Below are 25,954 nucleotides of genomic sequence, written 5' to 3'. Positions count from 1 at the left end.
GAGGGTATCATGGACAGACAGGTGTACGAACGAGGAAGTGTTGGAGAAGGTGAGAAAGAGAAGAATACTGATCGATAACATCAGAAAGAGGCAGTTACGGTTTCTGGGACATGTGTGGATAAGAGACGGAATAGAAAAGTTGGTAACATCTGGGATGATCGAAGGAAAGAGGGCTAGAGGAAGACAAAGAATGACTTATCTAAATAACCTAAGAATGACCAAATGTGACTTTAAAAGCAACACATATTTCATGCGCACCGCAGAGGATCGTGATTCGTGGAAACAGCTGACCGGCAACGTACTCAAGAGTACAGGCCACGATGGATGATGATGATGATGATCAAATTACATTTATTTACAGCAAGTCCCCCCCCCCCCCCCCCCCCCCTTGCTCTCTATGGGGTCGGGAACCCCATCCAGGTACTTTAATTGTAATTCAGGACTTTTAAAAAATATTTCATAATAGTGTTTTTGTAACCAGGACAAAATCACATCACCACCATCATCATCATCATCATCATCATCATCATCATCATCATCATCATCATCATCATCATCATCTTCATATTAGCACGTCTGACTGATAATCAGGAAGTCTGAGGTTCAATCCCCAGTCGAGGAAGACTGATTTTTTTCTTGTATTTTTCTCTCTTCCTTTGTCTAGCACTGTCTCATCTTTTTCAGATACATGCGCACGTTTATATACACACACACATACATACACACACACACACACACACACACACACACACCACGAAACCAATGGAAACGGGCAGTATTTAACGCTTTTGTTCATGGTCGAAAGAGAATGTCAATATAGTTTTTGAGTATAGCAACGACAGCCTGTGGTGGCTGCTCACATATATAATCTGCGAGCTATCAAAAGGACTCGAGTAATTCTGTCATTATCCTTGCCTCCCGAGGAATACTCTGGGTTCCTCTCAGTTTCTATTTTTAGATTTCCGTCATGCTCAGGTGTTCTTTAAATGCCATGGTGTAAAAAGAAACTAACAGTTGCCATGCCTTGACAAAGCATTTCAATTGGTATATTGCGGTGATAATTTCTTGTAGTTGGTTATGCACTAAATCATATTATTAACTTACAAGACAAACATAAAAGATAATAATTCATTTATTTGTATTACGTTTCAAAACTGCCGCTGCTAATAATCATATCATGTGACATATTTGTTTAGGATCTTCAACGATAACACTTTGATCGATAATCGATATCAAACAAAATGCCAAATTGGGTTATAAGTTGACCAAATTTTTTTAAAGACATTATAGTACTCTGAATATCAAAATGGCTCCCCCGTGTCTGAACTTCTAGTTTGCAGTTCTTGCATAATCATATAACCGGGACTCTTTGTTTTACTATTTTAAAAAGGTATAAAACTAAAACGACCATTAAATTAGATTAGTCTGTAACCGAGATTTGATTGTAAAGATTATCTTTTTTTTTATAGCGAAAGAGAATCCAAATTTAGTTCCCTGGTAAAAGAAACATGTGGCAATTGAAGTTTAGCTGAATGTGTAATGAGTGAAGAAAATCCATTTGTTGGTTTGTTGTTGTTTTTAATTTTCATTTTATATAATCCATTTTGTATTCTGATAGTTTACCCGACGTCCAATTCTTGTTGAGCAGCATCAAACATGTCACAATGTACTCAATAAGGAATGTAGAGGACGGGCAGACCATTGCTCTAACTAGTGTAGGTGGAGCAACTAATGATGGAAGTCAAGAATTTTGTATTGGTAAGAATAAGAAACTAGAAGTCTAGACATTTTCATTTGCTGTTACTTGCATATATGAGCTCGAAGGTCAATACTATAATTATAATATGTCTTATCTTTAACGAACGAGACGTTGTCATGAACGGATTTCTCCAGTGTCAGTGTCAGTGCATGACACAATCAGTCGGAAGGTAACAATTTTTGATTTGCATTTATTTTTATTTTTAAATTTATTTTTGCATTTTCAGAAAGAATATGCTCACCAGAGCATTTTGATCTTTATTTGAATAAATCGGGTGATTTTTCATGAAATTATGATCAGGTGTACGGGAAATGTATCCAGCAAATTTCATAATTTTTCAACTTATAGCTGTAAAAATATTTAGACATGAATGTAAGCTTTGATATTTCCCGAAGATGTACAAAAAGGGTTGATTTAATCATTTATGACAAGAACTCATTTTGGATAAAAATTGACCTTCTAACTTAACTTGGCAATATCTCAGTTCAAACCTTTTCACCATCCGACTGATTATGTCATTCACTGTAACATATAGGAAATAGTAAAGAAAAAGTCTCCACCGAAGTGGGAGTTCTCCATTATGTAGATAGAGGACAACATATATGATAATATATGGGTGGTTAAAAAATGTCATGTATCAAGGCATCACGTGAATAGTCCGGGTATGTTCTTTCGGTAATTAAAGCATAATAAAAACAGAGTCAATACTTGATCAACAATCCATTATCAATATCGTAGTAAGAGGAGCTTGGAAAATGAAAGCAATCCCGTTTTTATACCCATTGTGACGTCACAAAATCACAGGAAGAAATAACACACAACAGTGAATTGAACTCACAGTGACACCCAACTGGTTACCCAACATGAAAACAGTTCACAACAACAACTCAATAGCCAAACAACATACTGGAACACATTGAAATCACAACAATAAATATGTTCAAAGAACGTCAAGCTCAATGGCTTAGTCAATTTTTAGTATCTGAATCTGAATGTTACTGGAGTCGACTCATTTCTAAGTATTTGTTTGTATTCGAGGGTGGAGAGAGTTGTTCAATTATTCAATATTAATATTGAACATTTTTAGTGTTTAGGCTGAGGAATTTTGATAATCTTCACTGGAAGGTGTCTAAGCCTATTGTGTTAATTCAGGAAGTGTGTTCCAGTTTTTGAAAGTGTGTAAATGAGTATTTGAAAATGGTTGAGTTTGCAGATTGTTGATGTTGGTGTCTTTGTTTTGGAAGTGGCAATTCGGACTTGAGTCTGAATAGTCTCCCATGGCTATTCAGACTCGACTCCAATGGGCATGCACAAACAGGGGGACACAGTACGGGCAGTGACCAAAGAGTGTGACTGGAAGAGAAGCAGAAGAAGAGTTCAGAGAAAATTCGGTTTTACCCATATCAGTCGTGACTCAGTTGATATCCCTTCTTCGTACTTCAGAATTGTTGTCTCTAATTCTTGATTTATTTGGACATCGTGTAAAGTTGTTAGAAAAGTTTTTCCTTTATACAAGTTACTTTGACTGACTTTTGTTCCTTTTGAAGGGTTTTAACTCATTTTAAATGATGATTTTGTCTTTCTTGCCAAATATAGCGGGTTTCGACTACCTATTGATGAATATAACTACCATTATTATTTTCATTTGCATCAATTTTTATAGAATTGTCAATAATTAATGTTAACTTCGTTAATAAATCATTGAGATTGAAGACAGTTGATTAACAACTATTCATGTGATAACATTTCTTAATATTCTGCGTCATGGTGAGAATACAAAATTATAAAAATAAAACATGTTAAAATTTCTAGAATTGCTTTCTTCCATTACCATTACATTCAAATTTTAGAAAACGTTTCTAATCTATCAACTTAACAACAACAACAAAATTATTTACAACCATGAGTCTTTTTGGTGTGCATGACACATGATTATAATTTGTTGACAAATTAAAATAACAATCAATCTAAGTTATTCAAATAATCTGTCTTGGGTCTTCTCTTGATCTGGGCTGGTAATCCATTCGAAATAGACCCTGGAGTGTGTGTTTCTACTGCGCATCTAAACACAGGTCATGATTCTTCTAGTGAGTCTGCGATTTGTGGCTAGTGTTAGTATAGGCATGTCTGCAATGTTTATCTGTTCAGCTGCTAAAACAAAGCTAGCCTAGTGCTACACATTCCTAACAAAGGCCATGATTTCAGATCAGTGATGCATGATCTGTGAATATCGAAGATTGCGTACTTATGTGTATTTTGGATTTGGCTTTATTTTGCAGCCATATCTAGTAACGTAACTGTTTGTCTGCGAGGTGTCTGTGCTTATACGAGTATTCTCAGAAAGTTGTGCATGGTTTGAGGTTTGCGCTGATGTCGAAACTGACGTTGACGTCGAAACCGGAGTTGCAGGAGTCTCAGCGTCGTCGCAACATTCGTCGTTGTTGACGTTACGTTGTTCGAAAGGTGTTGTCTTTGGTCGTAAGTGTACCCTATTACGTCGGTATGTACCTCCATTTTCTCCTTCGACGGAGTACGATCGTTGTTTTAATTGGTCTCTGACGATACCGGGATGCCATTTGGTACTCTCTGGGTTTTGATACCATACTGGTTGGTCAGTGTCGAGTTGGGTCATGTCTCGTGTATGCCTGTCGTAATTGTTCTTCACGATTCTATCTCGTTTGTGCGGTGTGTCATATCGTTGTTGGGGTTTGGAGAATTTTGGTATGAGCCTTCGTGGTTCTGTTTGAAACAGCATTTCTGTAGGACTAAGACCATTTTGTCTTGGCGTATTTCTGAGCTCAAGAAGTGCTTCATATTGATCTCCTCGTTCTCTGGTACAGCGCTCCATCATTTGTTTCACAATTTTCACTGCGGACTCTGCTTTCCCATTTGCCTGCTGGTGTCCTGGAGTTGATGTCGCATGGTTTATGCCCCATCTCTTTGTGAACTCTTTAAATTCTCTTGACGTGTATTGTGCACCACAATCTGATATTAGTACTTTTGGTGATCCATATTGCAGAAATTTGCTTTTAGTTTGCAATCACAGTCTTTGCAGTTAGTGTTGGCAAATAATCTACTTCTATGAAGTTTGAATAGTAGTCGACCAGAACTACGTAGTCACGTCCTTGAATGTGAAAAAGATCTGTTCCTACTTTCTCCCAGCAATGATTTCCTCTTTCATGTTGTTGTAAGGATTCTTTTTGGTTGCTTCTCTTCGATTCTTGACATGCTTCACATGCATCTGCCATTTGCTTTATTTCTGCGGTCATCCCTGGCCAAAATACTGTTCTTCTGGCTCTTCTTAGCATACTCTCAGTAGCCATGTGTGCTGAATGCAGTTTCTCTTTTATTTCCTTTCTGAGACTTCTTGTTATAAGAACTCTCTCTCCTTTAACAATCACGTCATCCTCAATGCTGATGGTGTCTCTAAAATCAAGATACGGCCATATCTCAGTTGGCATGCTGTCCTTGTGTATTGACCATCCATTCACAATGACATGTTTAAGGGCTTGTAGAGACCTGTCTTCCTGTGTTGCTATTTTAATGTTTTTTAGTATTTCATCAGGCAGATATGCTTTTTCCTTTGGTTCTTCGCCGTTCTCTGTTGACGTGCAACTTATTGTTGCTCTGACAGTGTGTCAGCTATGAGCAGTGATGAACCTTTAGCCCATTTCAACTCGATATCGTACTGATTGCTTCTCATTAGGAGTCTTTGTAATCTCCGTGGCGCCTCGCTCAAAGGTTTTCTGTTATGGTTTCTAGAGGTTTATGATCAGTAATGACGAATATCTTCCTACCATAGGTATATTGGTCAAATCTTTCTAAACCGAAAACGATTGCAAGCATCTCTTTTTCTATCTGTGCCCATCGCTGTTCTGTTTCTGTCAATGTTCTGGAAGCAAACTCAATGGGTTGACCTTCTTGCATCAAAACAGCCCCAAGTCCGTCCTTGCTGCTATCTACCTGCAGTTCTAATCCCTTGTTCTCATCATAATATTTCAGGACAGGAGTTTTGCTTATTGCTTCCTTTACTTTCTTAAATGATCTGTCACATTCTTCAGTCCATGAAAAGTTCCGATCTTTCTTTGTCAGTTCTCTTAATGGCCTTAACATGTCTGATAATTTTGTGAGAAATCGGGCTAGGTACTGTACCATTCCATAAAATCGTTTGACATTATGCACGTCCCTTGGTGTAGGCATGTTAACGATCGTTTCAACTTTCTTTTGGTCAGGCTCTATTCCTTTGTCACTAATTCTATGGCCATGAATGTGACTTCATCTTGTCGTTCTCTTGCCTTCTGGTCATTCAAGCGTATGTTCTTTTGTTGACATCTCTCTTTCAACTTTCCATAGTTGTGATCATGATTCCTCATTGCATCTTCTTTGGTTTCTCCACAACCGACTACTAGGATATCATCTGCTACATTTATGGTTCCATCAAAACCTTCAAGTGCGCTAGACAGGTGCTTTGAGAAGATTTCGCTTTGAAACATTCAAACCGAAAGGTAGTCTGGTCCACCTTAATCTACCCATTGGTGTTATCATAGTCGTGAGGAAACTGGATTTTCTATCTAGTTTTATATGCCAGAACGCTTCCTTGACATCGAGTTTTGTGAATACTTTTGCATTCTGAAATTTAGGTAACACGTCATCAAGCGTCAGTAGCTTGTGGTGTTCTCGCATGAGGGCGTCATTTAGTGGTCTTGGATCAATACATATTCTCAAATCTCCATTGGCTTTCTCAACCACTGCCATTTGGTTCACCCACTCTGTCGGCTCGTCAACTGGACAAAGAATACCCCTTTCAATAAGCCTGTTGAGCTCGGATTTCACTTTGTCTTGTAGTGCAAATGGCACTTTTCTACACGGCAATCTTCTTGGTTGTTTGGTGGTGTCTACCTTGAGTCGGGCTTCACCTAAATCACCTAAATTGTCATTCGCAGAAATGTTGGCAACATATTTGTCATCATTGAAAGTTATGAAATTCAGATCTTGTAGTGTTTTCAATCCTAATAGGCAACTGAATTCATTCTTTACCACTATGAATTTAACCTTGTGGTGTGATTTTGTCTTAGGGTTGATGACATCAAGTGTTGTTTCTCCTTTAGGTACCATTTTGCTTTTGTTCCACATCACTAGTCTCGTTTTCGTTGGAACCACTTGGTCACGTCTGACGTGTTGTTGACAGATAGTGTTCACATCTGCGGCGGTATCAATTTTGAAATGAACTTTGTTGTCATTGATATTCAACACGCATGTCGACTGTTTGGTGTTGCCTGAATTTCCCATTGCCAACAGCCATTTGTCGTCATACTGTTCATCAGAGTCGTCATCTACTTGTACTGCATTGATTTTAGACCTACATTTTGCTTTAAAATGGTTCTTTTTAACTTGCACCTGGAACAAGATTTTCCCCAAGCTGGACATTTCTTTTTGTCATCAAAGTCATGTTTAAACCCGCAGTATCTGCACTCATTTGCTGTTCTTTTGTTCTTAAAATTCCCTGTTCCTTGGGCGGCCCCTATTCTATCTATTCTCTGTTGGGAGGATCTTGCCTTTGTCATCGACGGTTGCATTTCCTCTATCTGGGAAGCTGTTTGCTCATGGGCCTGGCAGGTTTCAATGGTCGTTTTCAGAGACAATTCTGTATCTTTGAGCAGCTTTTCTTTAAGGTGTTTCGGTGCACAAAATACAATCTTATCTCGGATCATCTTGTCCTTCTCCTCGAAATTGCATTGCTCAGCCTGAGCCTTTAATTCCGTGACGAATTATCGAAAGGGTGATCGTATGGAATATTCCAAAATCTATACCTTTGGAGTACTTCATTGTTTCTCGGAGACAGTACTTCTCTAGTTTATTCAGTACAGTATCTGGACTATCCCTATCTTCTCCTTCTAAAAAGTCCATTTGATCAAATACTTCGATCGCATCCGAACCTGCGCAATGGAGTATTATAGCAGCTTGTGCCTTTGTTGACTTTGTCGATGCACCTGATGCTTCTAGGTAGATCTCCATCTTCCTTCTCCATTTTTTGAATTGTTCGGCTATGTTACCGTCATTCAATCTGAGTATATTCGGTAGTCTGAAATTAGCTTCTGCCATAGTAGTTCAGGTCTAAGGGATGCAATCGAGTAAAACTTCCACGATATCTCCCTTGCTCTACCAGCCGTCTGCGTCGAACGCGTGATCGTGACAAATCGTGCCACAATCCGACTAGATAGCAATTATCATGTACCTACTTGGATTTAGATCATGTTTTCCGCTGCCACCATGTTAACTTCGTTAATAAATCATTGAGATTGAAGACAGTTGATTAACAAATGAAGTGTTTTATTTCTAGACATCTCGTGTCATAGCTTCAGAATAGATAAAAAGACAACTGAACACTTGGGTTGTAGTTTAAGCAGTCTAAATAACAATTCGTAATAGCGGAATTAACTATTCACATTGTCAACAATTAAAATTAAATTTACAATAAATAGAAATTTTTAAAAAATTTAAAAAATAAAAATAATAACCATCTATATTGCCATGGAAGACTAGGATATTCAGACTTGTGACTTTAGTCTGAATAACTATTTGATTGCACATGTGCATTGGAGTTTGAATCCGAATAGCCATAGAAGGCTATTCAGACTTGAGTCTGAATTTCCACAGCCTTTTGGTTTAGTGTTTTGGGTTTTCTTTCAATGGGTGAATTCCGTTGTATGTCTAGTTGTTCTGATGAAATTGCTTTCATTTTGTTTGTGATTTTGAACATGAGAAGGAAGGACTTCCATAGTTTCACAGCACGTCTAAAGAGGGAATTTTTTATTACGTTGTGATTATTGCCACACATTGTCTGGCAATAACGATGGATGATTATCAGACGCTTTTTTGAAACTCTGCTCTTTTAAACATTTATTCACATTCCAGAATATGGAAACTTTTGTAATGCACATAGAAATAAGTAAAGTTAATAAAATATCAATAAAAGTATAAAATTACCCAACAACTTGTTAGATATTCTCGAGTCTAATTTATAAACTGCATAGCCACTAGGTTGCAGTAACAAAGCTATTGTAGTGTGCTTTGTAAATTTAAAAACAAATATTTTCTAGCCTTTAGCCATTGGGCCAAAAATGTATTATCTCTTGATGTAGATTGCGATATGATTAATATTGTGAGTCTTAAAAATTATTTTCTGGAAAGTACAATTCATTATATTATCAAAAGAAGTTTATATGCAATGTTACATAACTATCATTGTATATGTAATTTTTGCATTTCGGCTTGAGTTTGCCTGATACAATTTCCTCCTTTTTAACAAACTGCCATTATCATCACTGTTATATGTATATATAATATACAAAATATATAAACTGTGTTGATCCGAAACAAAATAATCGATGCAAAAAAGGACAGAAAAAAAGGAAAAGAAAAACTCATTTGAAATTACAATATAATCAGAGGCAATAATAATAATAATAATAATAATAATAATAATAATAATTTTTAAAAAGCAGAACAGAACAAATAATTAGAGCAAAATATTCAAAGAATTAAAATTGAATGATTATCGGAGAAATAAAAAATTCAATCAAATAAAAAACTACTATTCAGTATAACAACAGAGAAAACAATGAACATCATTTGGGAAGTTTTAAAAAAAGAGAGAGAGAGAGAGAGAGAGAGAGATAGAAAGAGGGAAAGAGAAGAAAAAGAGGGAGCGAGCGGACTTGAACAGGAACAAAATGAAAGGTGGTCTAACCCACTGAGCTGTCTATTCACACCAACATCTGTGTAACTTAAAATTCATATATGTGCTAGATAATTTTCCACCATTTTTGCTTCCTTGTTTTGATAATTATATGTTGTTGAATCTAGTTTTGTGGAAGTGTTATAATAAATTGTATTATTTTGTAAGAGAAAAGACAGGAAAATAGTAGGTGTGGTCAGTTTAGGCTGCGAACAAGACCTAGGCCTAGGATTCGTCTGCGAAATAAACAAATCCCCGACCATCATCAATATCCCCATAATTATGGTCAGCATGAACAAATTTTAGAAACAAAACAAGATCAATAAAGTTAACAGGTAGATGAGTAGTGAAATTTTTAATGGTTGGTGAACTATGAACCGATTTTCTGATTAACAAGTTTCTCAATGGTTGAGAAAAAAAAAACAATGGTGGATTTGCCAGTGTGACGTATTCAGTTCAAAGTGTCAAAAACTTACATTTCATTGATGTCATTTGCTTTTTAGAAAAGCTGGATTTGTCATTTGCGTACTATTTACTTTCATCTTGTGCTAAAGATCACTTGATATAAACTGATTTGGGACACAAATCACCTCTGGCTTTTTTTTTCAGATTATTTGGTATTTTTCACGCCTAGTTTGGCATTTTGCATAAAATTTTTCTGCCAACATGGTTGGCAATAATCGTTCATTGTTATTGACAGACATGTCTGGCAATAACGACAGCCTTTTTATTATTATGATTAGGGGGCTCTCCCGTCTCTGAAAATTAGCTTTTGTCCCCTCACTGAACACAACACTATTTTCTGTTCAAAATGCTGTGTTGTCGAATGGCTTGCAGTTGAATGAGTGTGTTAGTATGAGAAGGAAAGAAAAGGAGGGATGATTGAAACATTTTGTGTGTCTGACTTGATCATTTATTCATGTCCTGAAGTCTATCATCTCTCTCTCTCTCTCTCTCTCTCTCTCTCTCTCTCTCTCTCTCTCTCTCTCTCTCTCTCTCTCTCTCTCTCTCTCTCTCTCTCTCTCTCTCTCTCTCTCTCTCTCTCACTCTCACACACACGTGCGCACACACACACACACACTCTTGCCATTGCTCATGATTCATATCTCAGTGCTCCTGTAAATAATAGAAGTTACCATCATTAAACTACATCTACTACTACAGCCACCACCACTACTACTACCACAGCAACCTCCACATCGTTATCACATCTATAGCAACCACCACCACCCTTACATTATCATCCTCCTCCTCGTCATCATCGCTACCACCGCCACTACTACAACCACAACCATCACATGATCATCATTACTACCACTACCACATCGTTATCAAAACTACAGCAACCGCCACCACCATTACGTCATTATATCCTAATAGTTATCGTCACTACCATCACTACATCATCATCACCACCACATTAACACCACCATCACTACACAACAATAGACACATTGTCATCGTCAACGAAATGCAAAATAATAGTAATAATAATAATTTTTTTGTAATGAATTTAAAAAATAATAATAATAAAATAATAATAATAATAATAATAATAATAATAATAATAATAATAATGTAATTTATTTATATTTTGCGCCCAATCCTCTATACAATAAAGCTCTAGGCTCATAGGCTACTACTGCAAATACAGAATGAACCCGCATTTGCAAGTACAACTGCAAATATCTAACTGAAATAAATGAATATCAGTACTACTGCTAATAGAGGTGGTCTTTTTAAATTAGCAAAATCACACACATTCCATCCGATCTTCACCACTTCACTCTCTCAGCTTCCGTCTGCCAGATCCATTCAATATTTTCAACTCTCCCTACCTTGACATACACATCCAGAAATGTCAACAATCTTAAAACGAAACACAAATAAGAAATAAAATAAAAATTATACAGCTAATAACTATAGTCAATCGTCTCACCACCAGTTAAAACCATCAAATACAAGCGATTCAAGCAATCAAACTCAAAATGTGAATGTATTTGTTCATTAATGTTCAAAGTATCATGAGAGAGAAACAAAAAGTCCCAAGCAATAGTCTGTTATAAAACAGCAATAATTTGAATATGATACAACTTAAGAAAATAACAATCTAAAGCATCAGCCATACAGCATCAGTATGTATGATCATGAATCAGTCCAGATTTTTTGTCTTAACTTTTCGACCACTCTAGTGGTGTAAGTAGGTGTTAGGTTTCTTTCCATTGGGCCAGTTGAAGCTGGTGTTTGCACAGTATTATCAATGGGCAGTTTCTTAGTCTTAGAGAGTTCTTCAAGATCGAACATTTCTAATTTATGGAGCCTCTGAATGGCCAAATGAAACCATCTTTACCAGGAAATGTCTTAGTAATTACCCCAAAGGCCATTATTTCACTTTGTATTTTAATATAGTTCCAGAAACGCTTTATTGTTTCTGTTTTTCATAGAGTACTTTAGTGTTGAGAATATAGTCCCAATGTGCCCATATTATTTCTCTCTGGGTTATAGCTTTGAAATCTCGATCGTGGTCCCAATCACATTTGCTTTGGGGTTTCTTTGCCTTTACAAACAGCTTGTGTAGTGTTTTTTTTTCTTAGGTCGGTATTTATCCATGGCTGTTGGTTTTGTTTTGCGCTCAATTTTTATGGTGACTCATTTTCTATTATGTTCTTATGGCCATTTATAAGCCTATCCCACTGTTCTTCAACATTTCCTGTTTCCAGGTATATTGTCGTTTCACTTAAGTCTCTAATTTTCTCAATTAAAGCATTTTTATTTGCTTTGTGGTAAAGATGTATTTGTCTCCTTTTCGTGTTTCTATTCTGTGGTTTTATGTCAGAGTCAATGGCAGCAATGTCATAATCTGATAGATCGAGAATGATGTTGGAGGTTTTAATCAGGCTAGAGTTGTTGGTCATGTAGAGGTCTAATATGTTATCTTTTCATGTTGGTTTGGTGTTGACGTTGTTCTAATATGTTTTCCGCTGGTATATCAAGGAATGCTCTATGTTGTGCTGCCTGATTAGAGCTTGAAAGTACAGTGTTGGTCTTCCAATATATGTTGAAATCCCCTCCATTTATAATGTGCCATTCTTTTTTAGCTCAGCGTTTAGATAATGATTTCCCCAATTTGTTGATACTTTCTTTGTGAAATTAGGGGCCGATGATACAATTCTACATTGATGGCGTTGTTTCTTACCTTGATTTCAGCCTATACTACTTCACAATCTATTTCTTCATCTAATTTAATTTAATTTATTTTGAGGTTATCATTTACTACTATGAAGACACCGCCTCCATATTTATTTCAGTCTTTCCTGAATACATTTGTTTGAGATCCTTCTGGAAATATTTCACTATTTCTTTGTTTTGTTTTGTTTTTAGGTGTTTATCAGCGCTGTCAACACGACTATTTCTTTGATTTGTTGTGAGCCTGTGGGGTCCCTGTCTTTGTTGTTTATTATGCATTCCTTATGATACCAGGTATTGCAATCCTCACAGCAAACTGATTTGTTATTCCAAGTCACATCATTATTGAATTCTACCACACAAGTATAGCAGGTCTTAGTTATGACTTGTTGTATTATTTATTTGTAGTGAGTTAATGTTCAATGATTTTATTTTCTGGCCACCCTTTTTGCCCCTCTTTGTCTTCTTGTAAATGAGTTCAATTTCCCGAGGCCATCTGACAACTCCTCTTCTATTTTAGTTGGTTTGCCTAGGGAAATAAGCTCTTCCTTCATGTGTGAATACATTGGGTGTAATTTTAAAAGTTAATAATTTACTTTTCCAAATATGTAAACATATTTTCTCAAAATCCATTTGAATTTTAACAAAAAATCCAGAATAAATCATACCACTGTGTCTGAGAGCACAAGACGGTTGATTACATAACACATTTATCACTGATATATGTTTTCCGAGTTGCTCTCCATCTTTGTCTTGGAACGGGATCACTTGGTTTTGTTCTAGCTTGGCCAGAGTCCTTGGCTGGGAGGGAAACAGTCAAATGTATAATTATAGTTTTGAGAGATGACTTTTTTTCCTTGTCAATCATCTCTCTGTTGTGTATTGTTACATTTTTGGGGGGTTTTAGATTTGTAATGGTTTGTAAACATTTGAGTGGATTCCTCTTAGTTGGGACCTGTGCTTGTGTCTGGATGCGACTTTTAGGTGATCTCAAACTAAGTACGATGACAGTGTGCTCTTAGAATCTTCATCTGTTCCCTTTTTAATCCCGTCCCCTTTGTCTTACTTCTTCGTGTGTGCTTTTAATTGTAAATCTATAACATTTTTTACTGTTCCATTTTCTTCCTTATTACTGGCGCTGAAATGACCTAAATGTGTCGCCAGCGCCGTAAAACCCTTAAAAACAAAAAACATTATTGTGCTGTGCTAGATTAATATTTTTTTTAAGATGAAAAGAAGTCAAACTTTCACCCAGGAGCTAGTTTTTTGTCATTTTTTTTTATGTATAGACAATAGATTGGAGTATTGTCATTGTTGTTAATATTATTATCATCATCTTTTAGGGGTTTTTTTATCATATATTATGTGCTTGTAGGATATGGTGATAATGTCATTCTAAGTGATTTTTCTTTGTGCCAAAGCGTCATTGAAAATGCAAAATTTTCTTCATGTTGTGATTCACAACTTGTGATTGGTGTCTGAGATATACAGAGAGGAGAGAGGAGAGAGAGAGAGAGAGAGAGAGAGAGAGAGAGAGAGAGAGAGAGAGAGAGAGAGAGCATATTAGATATTTCGTAATAGGGCAATGTTACTTTTCATAATGAACAAAATGAGGGGTTGATGAGGGCTAGTTGATGACCAACATAGAACTGAATGTCCTCGCCTAGTGATTTGATTATTGATTCACCTTTTGAGCAGAATTCAGGGATGAAAGATCACTAAAATGTTGATTCTTCATTGTGTTAAAGCCTCAGATCAAACTGGCCATCTAAACTTGATGTGTAACGATGTGAATTTATTGTAATGTTGTCTCCCAACATATTTTGTGACATATTGTGTTACGCCTGAATGGGTCATACGTCTTTCACCTGTATTTGTCTTTCCCCTAATTAACTTAGCATTGCCTTTGGGTATAGGTACAAACCTTGAGTGCTAAAATAGTTTAAGTCGGGTTTTTGAACTTTTGCTGTCTTCAAGATTCTTTGTCTCCGTTTGATATTTCTATAGGTGGGAACCTGTTTTTATCATAAAAATGTCCTGTTTAGTATAAATTAGAATGTGCATGAATGATTGGTTCTTTTATTTAATGAAGATGTGTTGTGTCATCAAATGCATGGATGATTTCATTGAAGCTATTTTAGCATCCACGGTCAGAATATCCATTTTTATCTGTCTTAGTTTGAAAACGGTTTGTTTGCAGTTGGTGGAGGGAAAACATTGGCCACCTTCTTAGATAGGAAAGATTATGATTGTGTTTTGTGTGTCAACGTGGATTATTTCAAATATTTGTGTTTGTGTCAAATCTTTCTTTTGTTTTCTTTGTGTAATTGATTTTTTTGGAAATTAATTGATATGTTTAACGTTTAGGTAAACAGTAGAACAAAAAAAAAAATTACTTATACTTATAGCCTTTGAAAGCATTTTGTTAAAAATTGTAATACCCAGCAATAACTATTGAACAATCTTTAAACCATTACATCAGACATTAAAAAACTTTATTTAATGTATATATTTTATTGATAACATGCAAAGTATACCCTGGATGGAATCAATGAAGTGTTGATGCCAACGAGAATTGTCGACAATTATCTGATGAATTATTGCTCTCCTTCAGTGATTGTGATCAAGAGGATAATAGGATTAAGCTGTTGCTAAAATTTTTATGTTATCTTAAATTCAATTGAGCTTTATTAATTCAGTCTTGTGTTCTTTTGGAATAAGGAAATTGATCACCATGTTTACTTGATATAATAAGTAAAGTGTGGGAAATACAATATGGTTTGTAAGTATCCTCATTTTACTCAGTTGCTTTACTTGGTTATTTTGCAATTTATAATAGGGACCCAGATAGCTCAATTGGTAGACAATTTAGGTGGGGGTGTTATCTTTGGTACAGTCAAAAGTTTTACTAGAATCTTCTCCAAAATGTGTCACTATCCCGAAATCGGGATAAATTCTGGCTCTATGGGCTATGTATTTGTTTCTAAAGGACTACCGAAAAATTTGTAATGAATAAAAACCAAAGATTTGCATTGATGAGTATTAGATGTGTTATACCATAGGGCATATAATATGTTATGTAAATAAAGATAGAGCAATTGATTTGCATGACTTATGACTTACTGTAATAGTGTTGTCTGATGGGGCTGTCATTAGAGTTTTTCCTCTCTTTTTTATATGGACGCGATTTTTAAACAATTTTATACCTCTATTATTTAAAATAATTCACCTTTTAAAGATTAAAATGGTCAACATGAGACCCTGTCATTGCTGAACAAAACTGGTAGGAAATTTTAGAAAAATTGTTCTTAATACTGCCCATATAAATAATAGTTCTCTGTCTTTGTCCTGCTTTCCCTGGCTTTGGTTGAAGTTCTGTGCCGTGAAAATGGTTGTCTGATTTGACAAATGTTTTGTGTTTTTTTGTGAGAGGAGATTATTTTACTGCGTCAATCATCTCCATGAAAGAATATATATAATTCTAAAGAAAAAAAGAGTCAATTTTATTTCAATATACTGTATATATGAGTCTCTGTGTATGTGTGTGTGTGTGTGTGTGTGTGTTTATTTTGTGTATTAGAAACTGTGTCCAAAGAGATTCTGTCTCTGTTTCCTAAACCTATCTACATGTGTCCAAAGAGATCATTTGGTTTGGAAGACAATGGAGTTTTTGAACCTGGTAAAGTTAGTTTGTTGTTGAATGAACTGCTGTCCTCCGTGTTGGTTCTGTCACTGGGATAGCACCACCGGAGTGACTTCTCCAGAGATCGCCATCATCCTGCTCGCCAGAGCCTCTTACACCCCATCCAGAGATACTTCTCTGATTCCTTTTTAGAATTTTAATCATTTAATGATCTCGAATTTTAGGAAATATTCTTACTCTCCTTTTTTTAGGCTTGACATTGGATGAGAGCTTAGCATGTTCTGTTTGTCGGGAAGGTCGGATGACAATGGTCACCTTAACCTCTGTAGGTGGAGAGAATTCATCAACAGACAGTCAACAAATTGTCGTGCCCCTGGTGATGATGACGGTGTGGAAGAATTCAGGCATAACTGTGTGCCCTGCAACCAGGGATCTCCGGTGCCGACTCAACGGAGAAGATGTAGAGAAAGAGTCAAATATCATTCCTGGTAAGTTAGAATTACCGAAAACCTATCAATTTTATTTTATTTTTTGACTTTGATTATTCAATGAATTTGTATGTTGACAACCTAGAAATGTTTGGACCAGTCGGAAACATAAGTTCAGTAGGTTTTCCACACATGGCTGAAAACAAGATGGAAGACTTGAAATTTGCAACTGTGAAAGTAAATTTAAAAATCTTGTTGGGGTTCCTGACCTCCCATAGTGGGCGGGGAGGTACTTTGTTTTCAGCCTTTGTCTTGGAATGAGATCAATCTTTGAGTCTGATTTTCTTATGGTGTTGTTTTGTATGGTGAACCCATTTTTTTGCTCTTTCACATTATGCGACAATATAGATAGACTCATAATTTTTGTGATTTCTATTTCTCTGTAATGGTTTCAACTTTGCGCTCTTAAATTGAGTTAAAGGTGAAGTCTGATGGTTTGATTGCCTCTATAACTTTGTGGTTGTTGGTTTGCTCTCATCTCTCTCCTCCTAATATTCTTTTTCTCCTCTTTCTCCACCTCCTCCTCTTCCCTCTTCTTCTCCTCATCTCCATTTTCTTCCTCCTTCTTCTCACCTTCCTCATTGTCACCCTTTTCCTGTTCTCATTGTCATCTTCTTTTTTTTTTCTCTTCCTCCTTCCTTTTCTTCTCCCTGAAAGTTGTCCTCATTCTTTACTTTACAACATTAGCTCTCCCCTTCGTACCTCAACCTCCAGCATCGTGTCAATATACAACTTCTAGCTTAGCCACTCATCCTTATGCCCTGCTTCTACTTCTATGCCATTTCAGAGAATCGTTATCACTGTAGATTTTATGACAGACTTGTTTTTTCCTTCCCATCACTTAAGCAGGTTTCATACTGGAGAATTGTTACAGATTCATTTTATCACTCTATTTTAACATTTAAACAATAGGATAGAACAATTAATTGATCATGTTTATAGGCTGAGTCCATTTGGGTGAGCAGGGTTTTAACATTCTGGTTGAGAATCGAACAAATTTGTTCGATTTTCCATTCATATCAACTCAAGGGAGTTTAAGGGGTAAATTCATACAGTAAAAGTTCTATTTCACACCTGGATCATGCTAATATCCTGATCATTCTTAAAACCATAGTACATATAGATGGAGACCACTGCATTTCGAATCAGACCTTCCTGCTTGAAATGAGAGAAGAAACAAATGAATGAATAGAAATCACCAATAGAAGTAATGACCAGCTCTCAAACCGGTAACCACTAAAATGAAAGCAAAGATCCTATTCAAAACCAATATTTTTGGATTTTTAATTCCACTGACTGCACACCACCATCATCAACCCCCCCCCCCCCCCCCCCCCCCCCCCCCCTCTTCAAAAAAAAAAAAAAAAGCCTATTGGTCCCAATATCCATCGGAATAAATCGAGAATGTGGTATGACACTCGCTTTCGGATCGGAAGGTCCTGGGTTCGAGTCTCACTCAGCGCAAAGTTGAGTCCTCGGAAAAGGCTCTTTACTCACATTCTCAAACTGTACTCAGGTGTAAAAGGAGTAGTTGTAGGAATTGTGTTGTAGTAGTAGGAGGAGCAAATGCTCAACAACAAAAAATTATTGTGGTAGTAGTAGGAGGGGGAAGAGTAAAAGTTCCAACAAATAAAAAAAATAAAGAGAGAGAGAGAGAGAGAGAGAGAGAGAGAGAGAGAGAGAGAGAGAGAGAGAGAGAGATGACATTTATGAAAAATATCCTGTCACTGTTGCAAAATGTCATCTATTGAATATAATTAAGACCACTCTCCCAAATATTTATCACAAAACTTACAACTGGTTTACTGGGCTGGCAGATGTATATCACCATTATTACCATCACAACTTTATTTGGTACATCTGCATCATCATCACCACATCATCATCTCCTACCATCACCACCATGGCATCACCATGGCTACAACCACATTCTTAAAACCATAGTACATGCAGATGGAGACCACTGCATTTCGAATCAGACCTTCCTGCTTGAAATGAGAGAAGAAAAAATGAATGAATAAGAATAGAAATCACCAATAGATGTATATCACCATTATTGTCACTGCCACAAACACCACCACATCACTTCTACCACCGCGACCACAACAGCTTCATCATCACCACCACCACTAGAGCACCATCACTACAACCACCATCTCTTCCACAGACGTCGATACTACCAACATGTTTGGGGTATTTTGGCCATTTCTTTGAGCGTTTCGAAAGCAATATCCTTAGATATTGCAATTTCTGAGCCTTACACTTATTTAAAATGGCCATTAAGTTTTAGTTTCTCGATAAACCAATAAGTTTGTAATTACTGGAGATTGATGCAAATGGGTGTTTGAATGATGAAGATCAAAGTTTATTTTAATTTGGATTTGATTTTAGCATTTATACAATTTTTTGTATATTGTACACTTTTTTTTTTGCTAAAAAATGCACTTTTGAGGGTCATAGAATACACTTTTCATTCTGGGAAGGTTGGCAGGTCTGCCACATCAGGATCGGGTCTTTGACTAACTATATAATTATACCGCTAGACCACAAAGTGACACATTTGTGATCCAAGCTTTTTGTTTTGTAGTTTGATGCAGTATTTTGTGCAAATTGTCTATCCTACTGTTCTTGATACGAATTGTTAAATTGGTGGTAAAGAATAGAAGTTGATATGATCATAACATTTTTCTAATAGATTATATTGTAATAAATGTTAATGACTAATCAATGAAAGTGGCAGGTTTAATCAGATAAGTCCATTTTATTGTCAGATTTTAATCCAATGAACCGTAGACAGAATCCATACCTATAAATTGTGTCATACAAATGAGGGATTGGCGGGGGGGGGGGGGGGGGGGGGGGGGCATATCGCTCGTGAATTATCTTTGTGTTTCTATTTACTTTATTTGTCTTTGTATATGTATGTATGTATCTGTGTGAGTGTGTGTGTGTGTGTGGGGGGGGGGGGGGTTATGATATTTAATGTTTTTATTTTTAGGCTATAATGATCAAGGTGCATCCTAACCAGGCAGGATTTAACCAAAGGGCTATGTGGGTTATATCAATATTTAATTGATGTCATTGGAAGAGGGAGTTAAATGATCAGGGGGAAAGTGGTCAGTTGTCATTTAACCCATGAATCTTTGCCTTACTGTTTGCACACTGATGTGATATTTTGTTCTATTTGGATATCGCTGCAATGGAAGTGGACAATCATTTTTCAGGTTGTGACAATGACACATGTGCAAATTACATTCATTCACCAATAGGAAAAACCATATACACACATCAGTAAATGAATAAGTTATGATAGAAGAGTTTTTGTTTGTTCTGTTGTTTTGTTGTGTTTTTTTTTAATATGCTGGGCAGGGGGGGGGGGGGTTGTTTTGTTTGGGTTTTTTTTTTTGGTTTTTTTCTTTTTTTTTTTGGGGGGGGGGGGGGGGGCGGGTTGTTTGGTTGTATTTATTTTTGCTAGAATAGTAATAATATTTGAATATAGGTAAGATATTCTGATAGCTCACTTACCAGAGCATTTTATTAGTCTGGCCCTTTTGCTAGGGCTGGGCTTGTAGTTCTGATGGAAAATACATTATCATAGATTATGTCCTGTTTAAAGGGTAGCAAGCAGTTTTTGCAATTCGTGAAATGCTACAGAACTCGGTTAAATTCTGGTTCTGTAGTATTGTGGTCCCGAAGGACAATGAATTATTAATAACAAAATGAAATATGCAAGTTCATATGACATGTTTTTGCAGGCAGTTTACCTTGCAATTCTCACATGAGCAGGCCTTCTCGAAGCAAATTTCCATATGCTTAGTGCAGTTACCCTTATAGGCACCCAGTGCCATTATTATATCAGACACTGCTTTCTCTCATCTGGATAGCGTGGGCTTATGTCTGTGTCTTTCACATGTCAGAGTCATTGTCAGCCATTCAGTCACAGACCACTCATAACATTGCTTGATGTTGTTAGAGGATGATATAACATGCTGCTTGGTCATCAAAGCCTTGTTAAAAATGTTATTTAATTTTTAAAAATTCTTTTTTTTTTTTGGGTTTTTTTTTTTTTTGGTTTATTTTTGTTGTTGCTTTTTTACCTTTTTTTCTTAAAAGGGCTTTGAAAGTAGGAGAGGTGTGTTTTCTTTTATTTTATCCTTTTTCTGTTGATTTTTAGTTTTTTTTTTGTTTTTTTTTTTTTTTGGGGGTTGGGGGGGGGGGGGGGTGTGGTTTTTTTCTTTTTTGGTCGATTTATTATTTTTACTTAACTCTGTTTAATTTAACCCAATGTTTATTCTGTGACATTTTGCCAAAACAAACATGATACCAAGTACACATATTACTAGTTCAAGACAAATTTAATTTAATCAATTTAGAATGGTTTGAAACCAAACGGCTATATTAAAACAAGATGGAGGACTCCATTGTAAAAGTTTTGTTCAGATCAGCTTTGGCCTATGTTTTAATAGATTTAATTTTTTGTGAGTAAAAGGCTACCTTATGAATTAACCCTTTTATGAAGTTGTGGAATTGAGGATTGAGGAATCTAATGCTACCCAAGAATTGTCGGGACTACTTCCATCTGTGCGGGGTTTGTGTGTGTGTGTGTGTGTGTTTATGTGTGTCTGTGTGTGAGAGAGAGAGAGAGAGAAAGAGAGAGAGATTGTATGCACGCAGTGTTTTTTAGGGGGGGGGGGGGGGGCCAGGGTATGTAGCCTTTTCTATCGCTCAAAACAGGTTGGTTCTTTGTTGTTTTTGTCATTTTCTTGAAATGCCATTGCTTTTTCCCAGACCTTGACAGAGACTGAGATCAAATGTTAAGAGCGGAACGGTTAATAGTCGTTTATTAATCTATCTATAAGAGACAATTTTTTAAACCCAAGAGCACTTTAGTCACTAGACGAAATAATAGTGAAATGATAGGAGCAATGTCATGAACCATAGGTTAGCTCCATTGAAATTGACTGACTATAACTGTCAAACTTGCATTCTCAAAAGAATAACTCCTCACCTCACTCTCCTGACAGGGGTGCTTGTAGGGGAGACATGAGAGATGACTTTGCAGTAAGAGGCCTCCATCCAGATCTGTCCTAATTAGTGTTGGGTAGTCCTTCCTTGTCCATTCTTTTACACAAAGAATAAGGGAAATAATGGTACTTTCATTATAGTCTGAAGGTCTCAATATAGCTCAAAAGTTTGAAGCCAGCAGGTAGGTTGTTTAATGAGGAAAACATGTTTGGGAGCAAAGACGGAAGATGACAGTCAACACAGCATAGAGAAACATTTTGATACCCCAGCTGTCTAGTTTATATTTTGATTGACTTCATTTTGTATTGATCTTGTAGCATTTCTAAAAGACCATTTAATCCCTTAAACAAGACTGTTATGTCAGCCCTATGATTTTTGGGGGTTTTTTTACGAGGCTATCATTCTTATTGTTTCATATGTGCATCTGTCGTAGGAGGAATGAGTGAGAAGTCACTTTTATCAAATGGTATTACATTCTTTGTGAGTTTTCCATTTTTCACCCAAATGCCAGGATACCATTAAAAAACAACAAAATAATCAATCACAATTTTTCTAACCATAGTTTTATATTGGTTCAGAAAAGATTTTATAACATTTCTCTTTAAATTATTTTAGACACCTTGATAACCTGGAATGGAATTTGTCTCTCTGTATAAACACTTTATTTGTCCTATTCTTTGATGCCTGCTTTAAAATTTTTAAAAAATACATACTAAGAATTGTGCATGTTTAGTACCCTTTAGAATTTGGTCATGAAATATGCAGTAACATTTAATAGCTTATCTTTGTTATTTTCAAAACTTGGCATACACTTCGATGAAACAGCCTTTTCCATTTCTTTCCTCTTTTGGCAAAGTAAAAATGTATTTCTGTAAAATGTTATATTTAATCCTGGCTTTGTTTCTGAACTTTGATCTATGTAATATTTATTTATTATTTGTTAAAAAGTGTATTGATTGCAGGATAGCAACAACAGGCAAATTAATTTTTTTGGACAGGGGGAGTGCCAAATGGCCGGTTTTTCCGGCTTTTCTGCCTGTTTTCACATCTCAGTGCTTACTCAGCAGCTTTTCCTGTCTCCAATAAGAAAGCTATTGAAGGTTCTTCTCAATAGAGAAATAATATTATTGGAATTGTTACAACAATGGCCCCATACACTTGCAAACGAAAGTTAAGAGATGTTTTTATTTGTTCATTTACAAGGTTTGTTTTGGGTGATATGGGATGCTCCTCTCATTTTCAGGTTTTTTTTCTTCAAAAATCAGTTGGCATCCCTGGAACATGACTGTAGAAGAAAAGGGAAATAAAGACCTGGCTGCGTCATATTTTATCAATGGAAAACCAGGGATCTAATGTCTGTATATACACTGGACTTTTAAGTAGCTTCAGCTAATAGCTCAGAGTGTTACTTGACTCTGATTTTCTTTTTTCACAAGTTCTCTCTTTTTTGTTGTTGTTGCAGGAAGTCAGATAGAGGTGGCTGATAAAACTCTGGAGCTGCTAGAAGGTCCGACCCTTGAACGACCTAAACCACACCGTCGCCATCTTCCCCCAACCCCTGGACACCCAATCCTGCCCTCACCGCCCCCCAAACCACAACGTAGTCACAATAAAGATGGCATCCCTCCACCTGTTCCTCCAAGAGAAGTAAGTCTCTTTGTCAGCGGGTTATGACATGCTGCTTGAATCAGATAATTTTAAGCTGGTAAAAGTATTTATTTGTTCGTGAGCATCTTAACAGTGTGCCCTTGGGAAAAACACTATCTGTCTACTCGACAGGACAGTGATAGGGGAGCTGGGTCCGCCAGATTTAATGGAAAATTACTTTTCTATAGGCTAGGATATTATTCAGAGCTTCACAGATTGGGATAAACTAAGATTCCATGGACTTTCAGCTATTTGGGACTCTTTTTTTTTTTTTTTGAGCTCTTAAGTCCTTACTAAAATAGATACATAAATCATAAACTTTTATAGATCTAGAATATTGTAAATATTGTTGAGTTGCCAACCAGTATGCATTTTTCATTACTAAACGTTAAGCAGTTAGTTTTGTTCCAATATGGAGAAATGAAACAATTTACAATAATATTTTTAAAAGTGAACAGAGAGTGACATGAGATGGGGATTCTCTTAGATTATGACACATTCAAGAAACGAAGAATGATGATTAAATATGAATCGTTTTATTGAACTTTTTTAGATTTTTCAAAACAAAACCTTTGATATTAGTAACATTTTGATCTCTGCATACTTTTTCAATCTTGGTCATTATAAACAAATCCAAATCATTTGAATATTGTTGGAAATTTTTTAAAAAGTTAGCAAGTATTAAAATTTGATTGATAATAAAATTGCTTTGTCAATACTGCCAATTATCGCTAATGTCCATCTTATTAGAAATTACAACCACTAGAAATATTTCATATACAATTTCATAAAGGAAAACTTCCACCCAATATTGCAGAAAAGAAATATGTTCTGCATTGAAAAAGAACATAGTTATCACAATTTGACAGATCTGGTGGCAATTTGCATTCTGCAACTCTTTCGGGATCTGATAGGGCATGGACATGGCTTACACAGATCACATTCTGTAACTCTTTCAGGATCTGATAGGGCATGGACATGGCTTACACAGATCACATTCTGTAACTCTTTCGGGATCTGATAGGGCATGGACATGGCTTACACAGATCACATTCTGTAACTCTTTCGGGATCTGATAGGACATGGACATGGTTTGCACAGATCACATTCTGCAACTCTTTCGGGATCTGATAGGACATGGACATGGCTTGCACAGATCACAATACATTCTGCAACTCTTTCGGATTTGATAGAATACAGATTTGGCTTGCACAGATCACAGTCTGCAACTCTTTCATGATCCGATAGGACATTGACATGGCTTGCACAGATCACAGTCTGTAACTCTTTCAGGATTTGATAGGACACGGACATGGCTTGAACAGATCACATTCTGTAACTCTTTCATGATCTGATAGGACACGGACATGGCTTGAACAGATCACATTCTGCAACATATGCAGGAAGATACCCAATACTATAATTATTATTTATTTGTTTCAAATAAACTTTCACTTTCAGTTGACCTTGTCCAAAAAAGACAGCTTGAAAGAGGAGATGAAGGAGTGGTGTCTTCTCCAATTGCCAAACTCAGAGCATGAACTCCTCAGTCATGTCAAAGATCCTGATCAGGTTTGTAAATTGTAATGGTCTCTCTCTCTCTCTCTCTCTCTCTCTCGAGAGAGAGAGAGAGAGAGAGAGAGAGATTGTGTCGATTTCATCGATTTCACAGCTTGATTCAATTTTACTGACTCATCAGCTATAACAGTCATTTTTCACACGCTTGCTCCTGTCAAATTTGCAAACATAGATGTATACATACCTGCCCTATACGTTCACACACATCCACACACACAAGTACATACACACACACACACACATATATATAACACTCACACATCAGACAGACAGATAGATTCTTGGTGGGGATCCTGACCTCCCATAGAGGGCATGGGCACTGTGTCTTCTATCCCCTTATATCTTATCCAACAAGCTTTCTGTCTTTGTCTTGGAATGAGATTACCTGGTTTTTTCCTGGCCTTTGTCAGAGTCCTGGCTGAGAGGGAAACAGTCAAATGCATAGTTATTGTTTTGGGATATGATATTTTCTTCCTTGTAAATCATCTCTCTGTTATGTATTATTATATTTGTTATTTTTAATGTATAATGTAAGCATTTGAGTGTATTCCTCTTTGTTGGATTTTGTGCTTGTGTCCGGATGAGACTTATAGGTGATCTCAAACTAAGTACATTGGTGGTATGCTCTTGGAATCTACATCTGATCCTTATTTGTTCCCATTCCCCTTTGTCTTACTTTCTCTTGGGTGCTTTAATTGTAATTCTAGAGCTTTTTACTATCCCATTTACTTCCTTTTTACTGGCTCTGATATAACCTAAATGTGTTGCAAGCGCTGTAAAACCCTTAAAACAAACAAAAACAAAACAGATAGATTGATTGAAAGAGAGAGACAGAGAAAGTGTATGTGTATGTGTGTGAGAGAAAGAAAGAGAAAGAGAGGGGTAGAGAG

General features: G+C 36.4%; 1 protein-coding gene across 3 annotated transcripts in view; it reads left to right on the top strand.

Annotated features, from left to right (window-relative positions):
- The first annotated feature begins 1,508 nt into the window (after positions 1-1,508).
- LOC144975037 (uncharacterized) overlaps positions 1,509-25,954 on the top strand; it is a 48,030-nt gene continuing 23,584 nt past the window's right edge. The window contains exons 1-4 of one of the 3 annotated variants that reach the window (XM_078918698.1): positions 1,509-1,758; positions 16,578-16,814; positions 23,302-23,486; positions 24,948-25,058. In XM_078918698.1, the coding sequence (XP_078774824.1) occupies positions 1,665-1,758; positions 16,578-16,814; positions 23,302-23,486; positions 24,948-25,058 (627 nt within the window). In that variant the 5' untranslated portion in view covers positions 1,509-1,664. Of the gene's footprint in view, positions 1,759-15,409; positions 15,466-16,577; positions 16,815-19,877; positions 20,039-23,301; positions 23,487-24,947; positions 25,059-25,954 lie in introns of those variants that run through there. The other 2 variants (XM_078918699.1, XM_078918700.1) reach the window with 2 other exon arrangements.

This window comes from Berghia stephanieae, chromosome 6, assembly GCF_034508935.2.
Source record: "Berghia stephanieae isolate SIO BIC M18660-M18661 chromosome 6, UCSD_Bste_1.3, whole genome shotgun sequence".
NCBI classification, from domain to species: domain Eukaryota; kingdom Metazoa; phylum Mollusca; class Gastropoda; order Nudibranchia; family Aeolidiidae; genus Berghia; species Berghia stephanieae.
The sequence above is the reverse complement of the archived record's forward strand: the minus strand, read 5'-3'. Positions and strand labels throughout refer to the sequence as shown.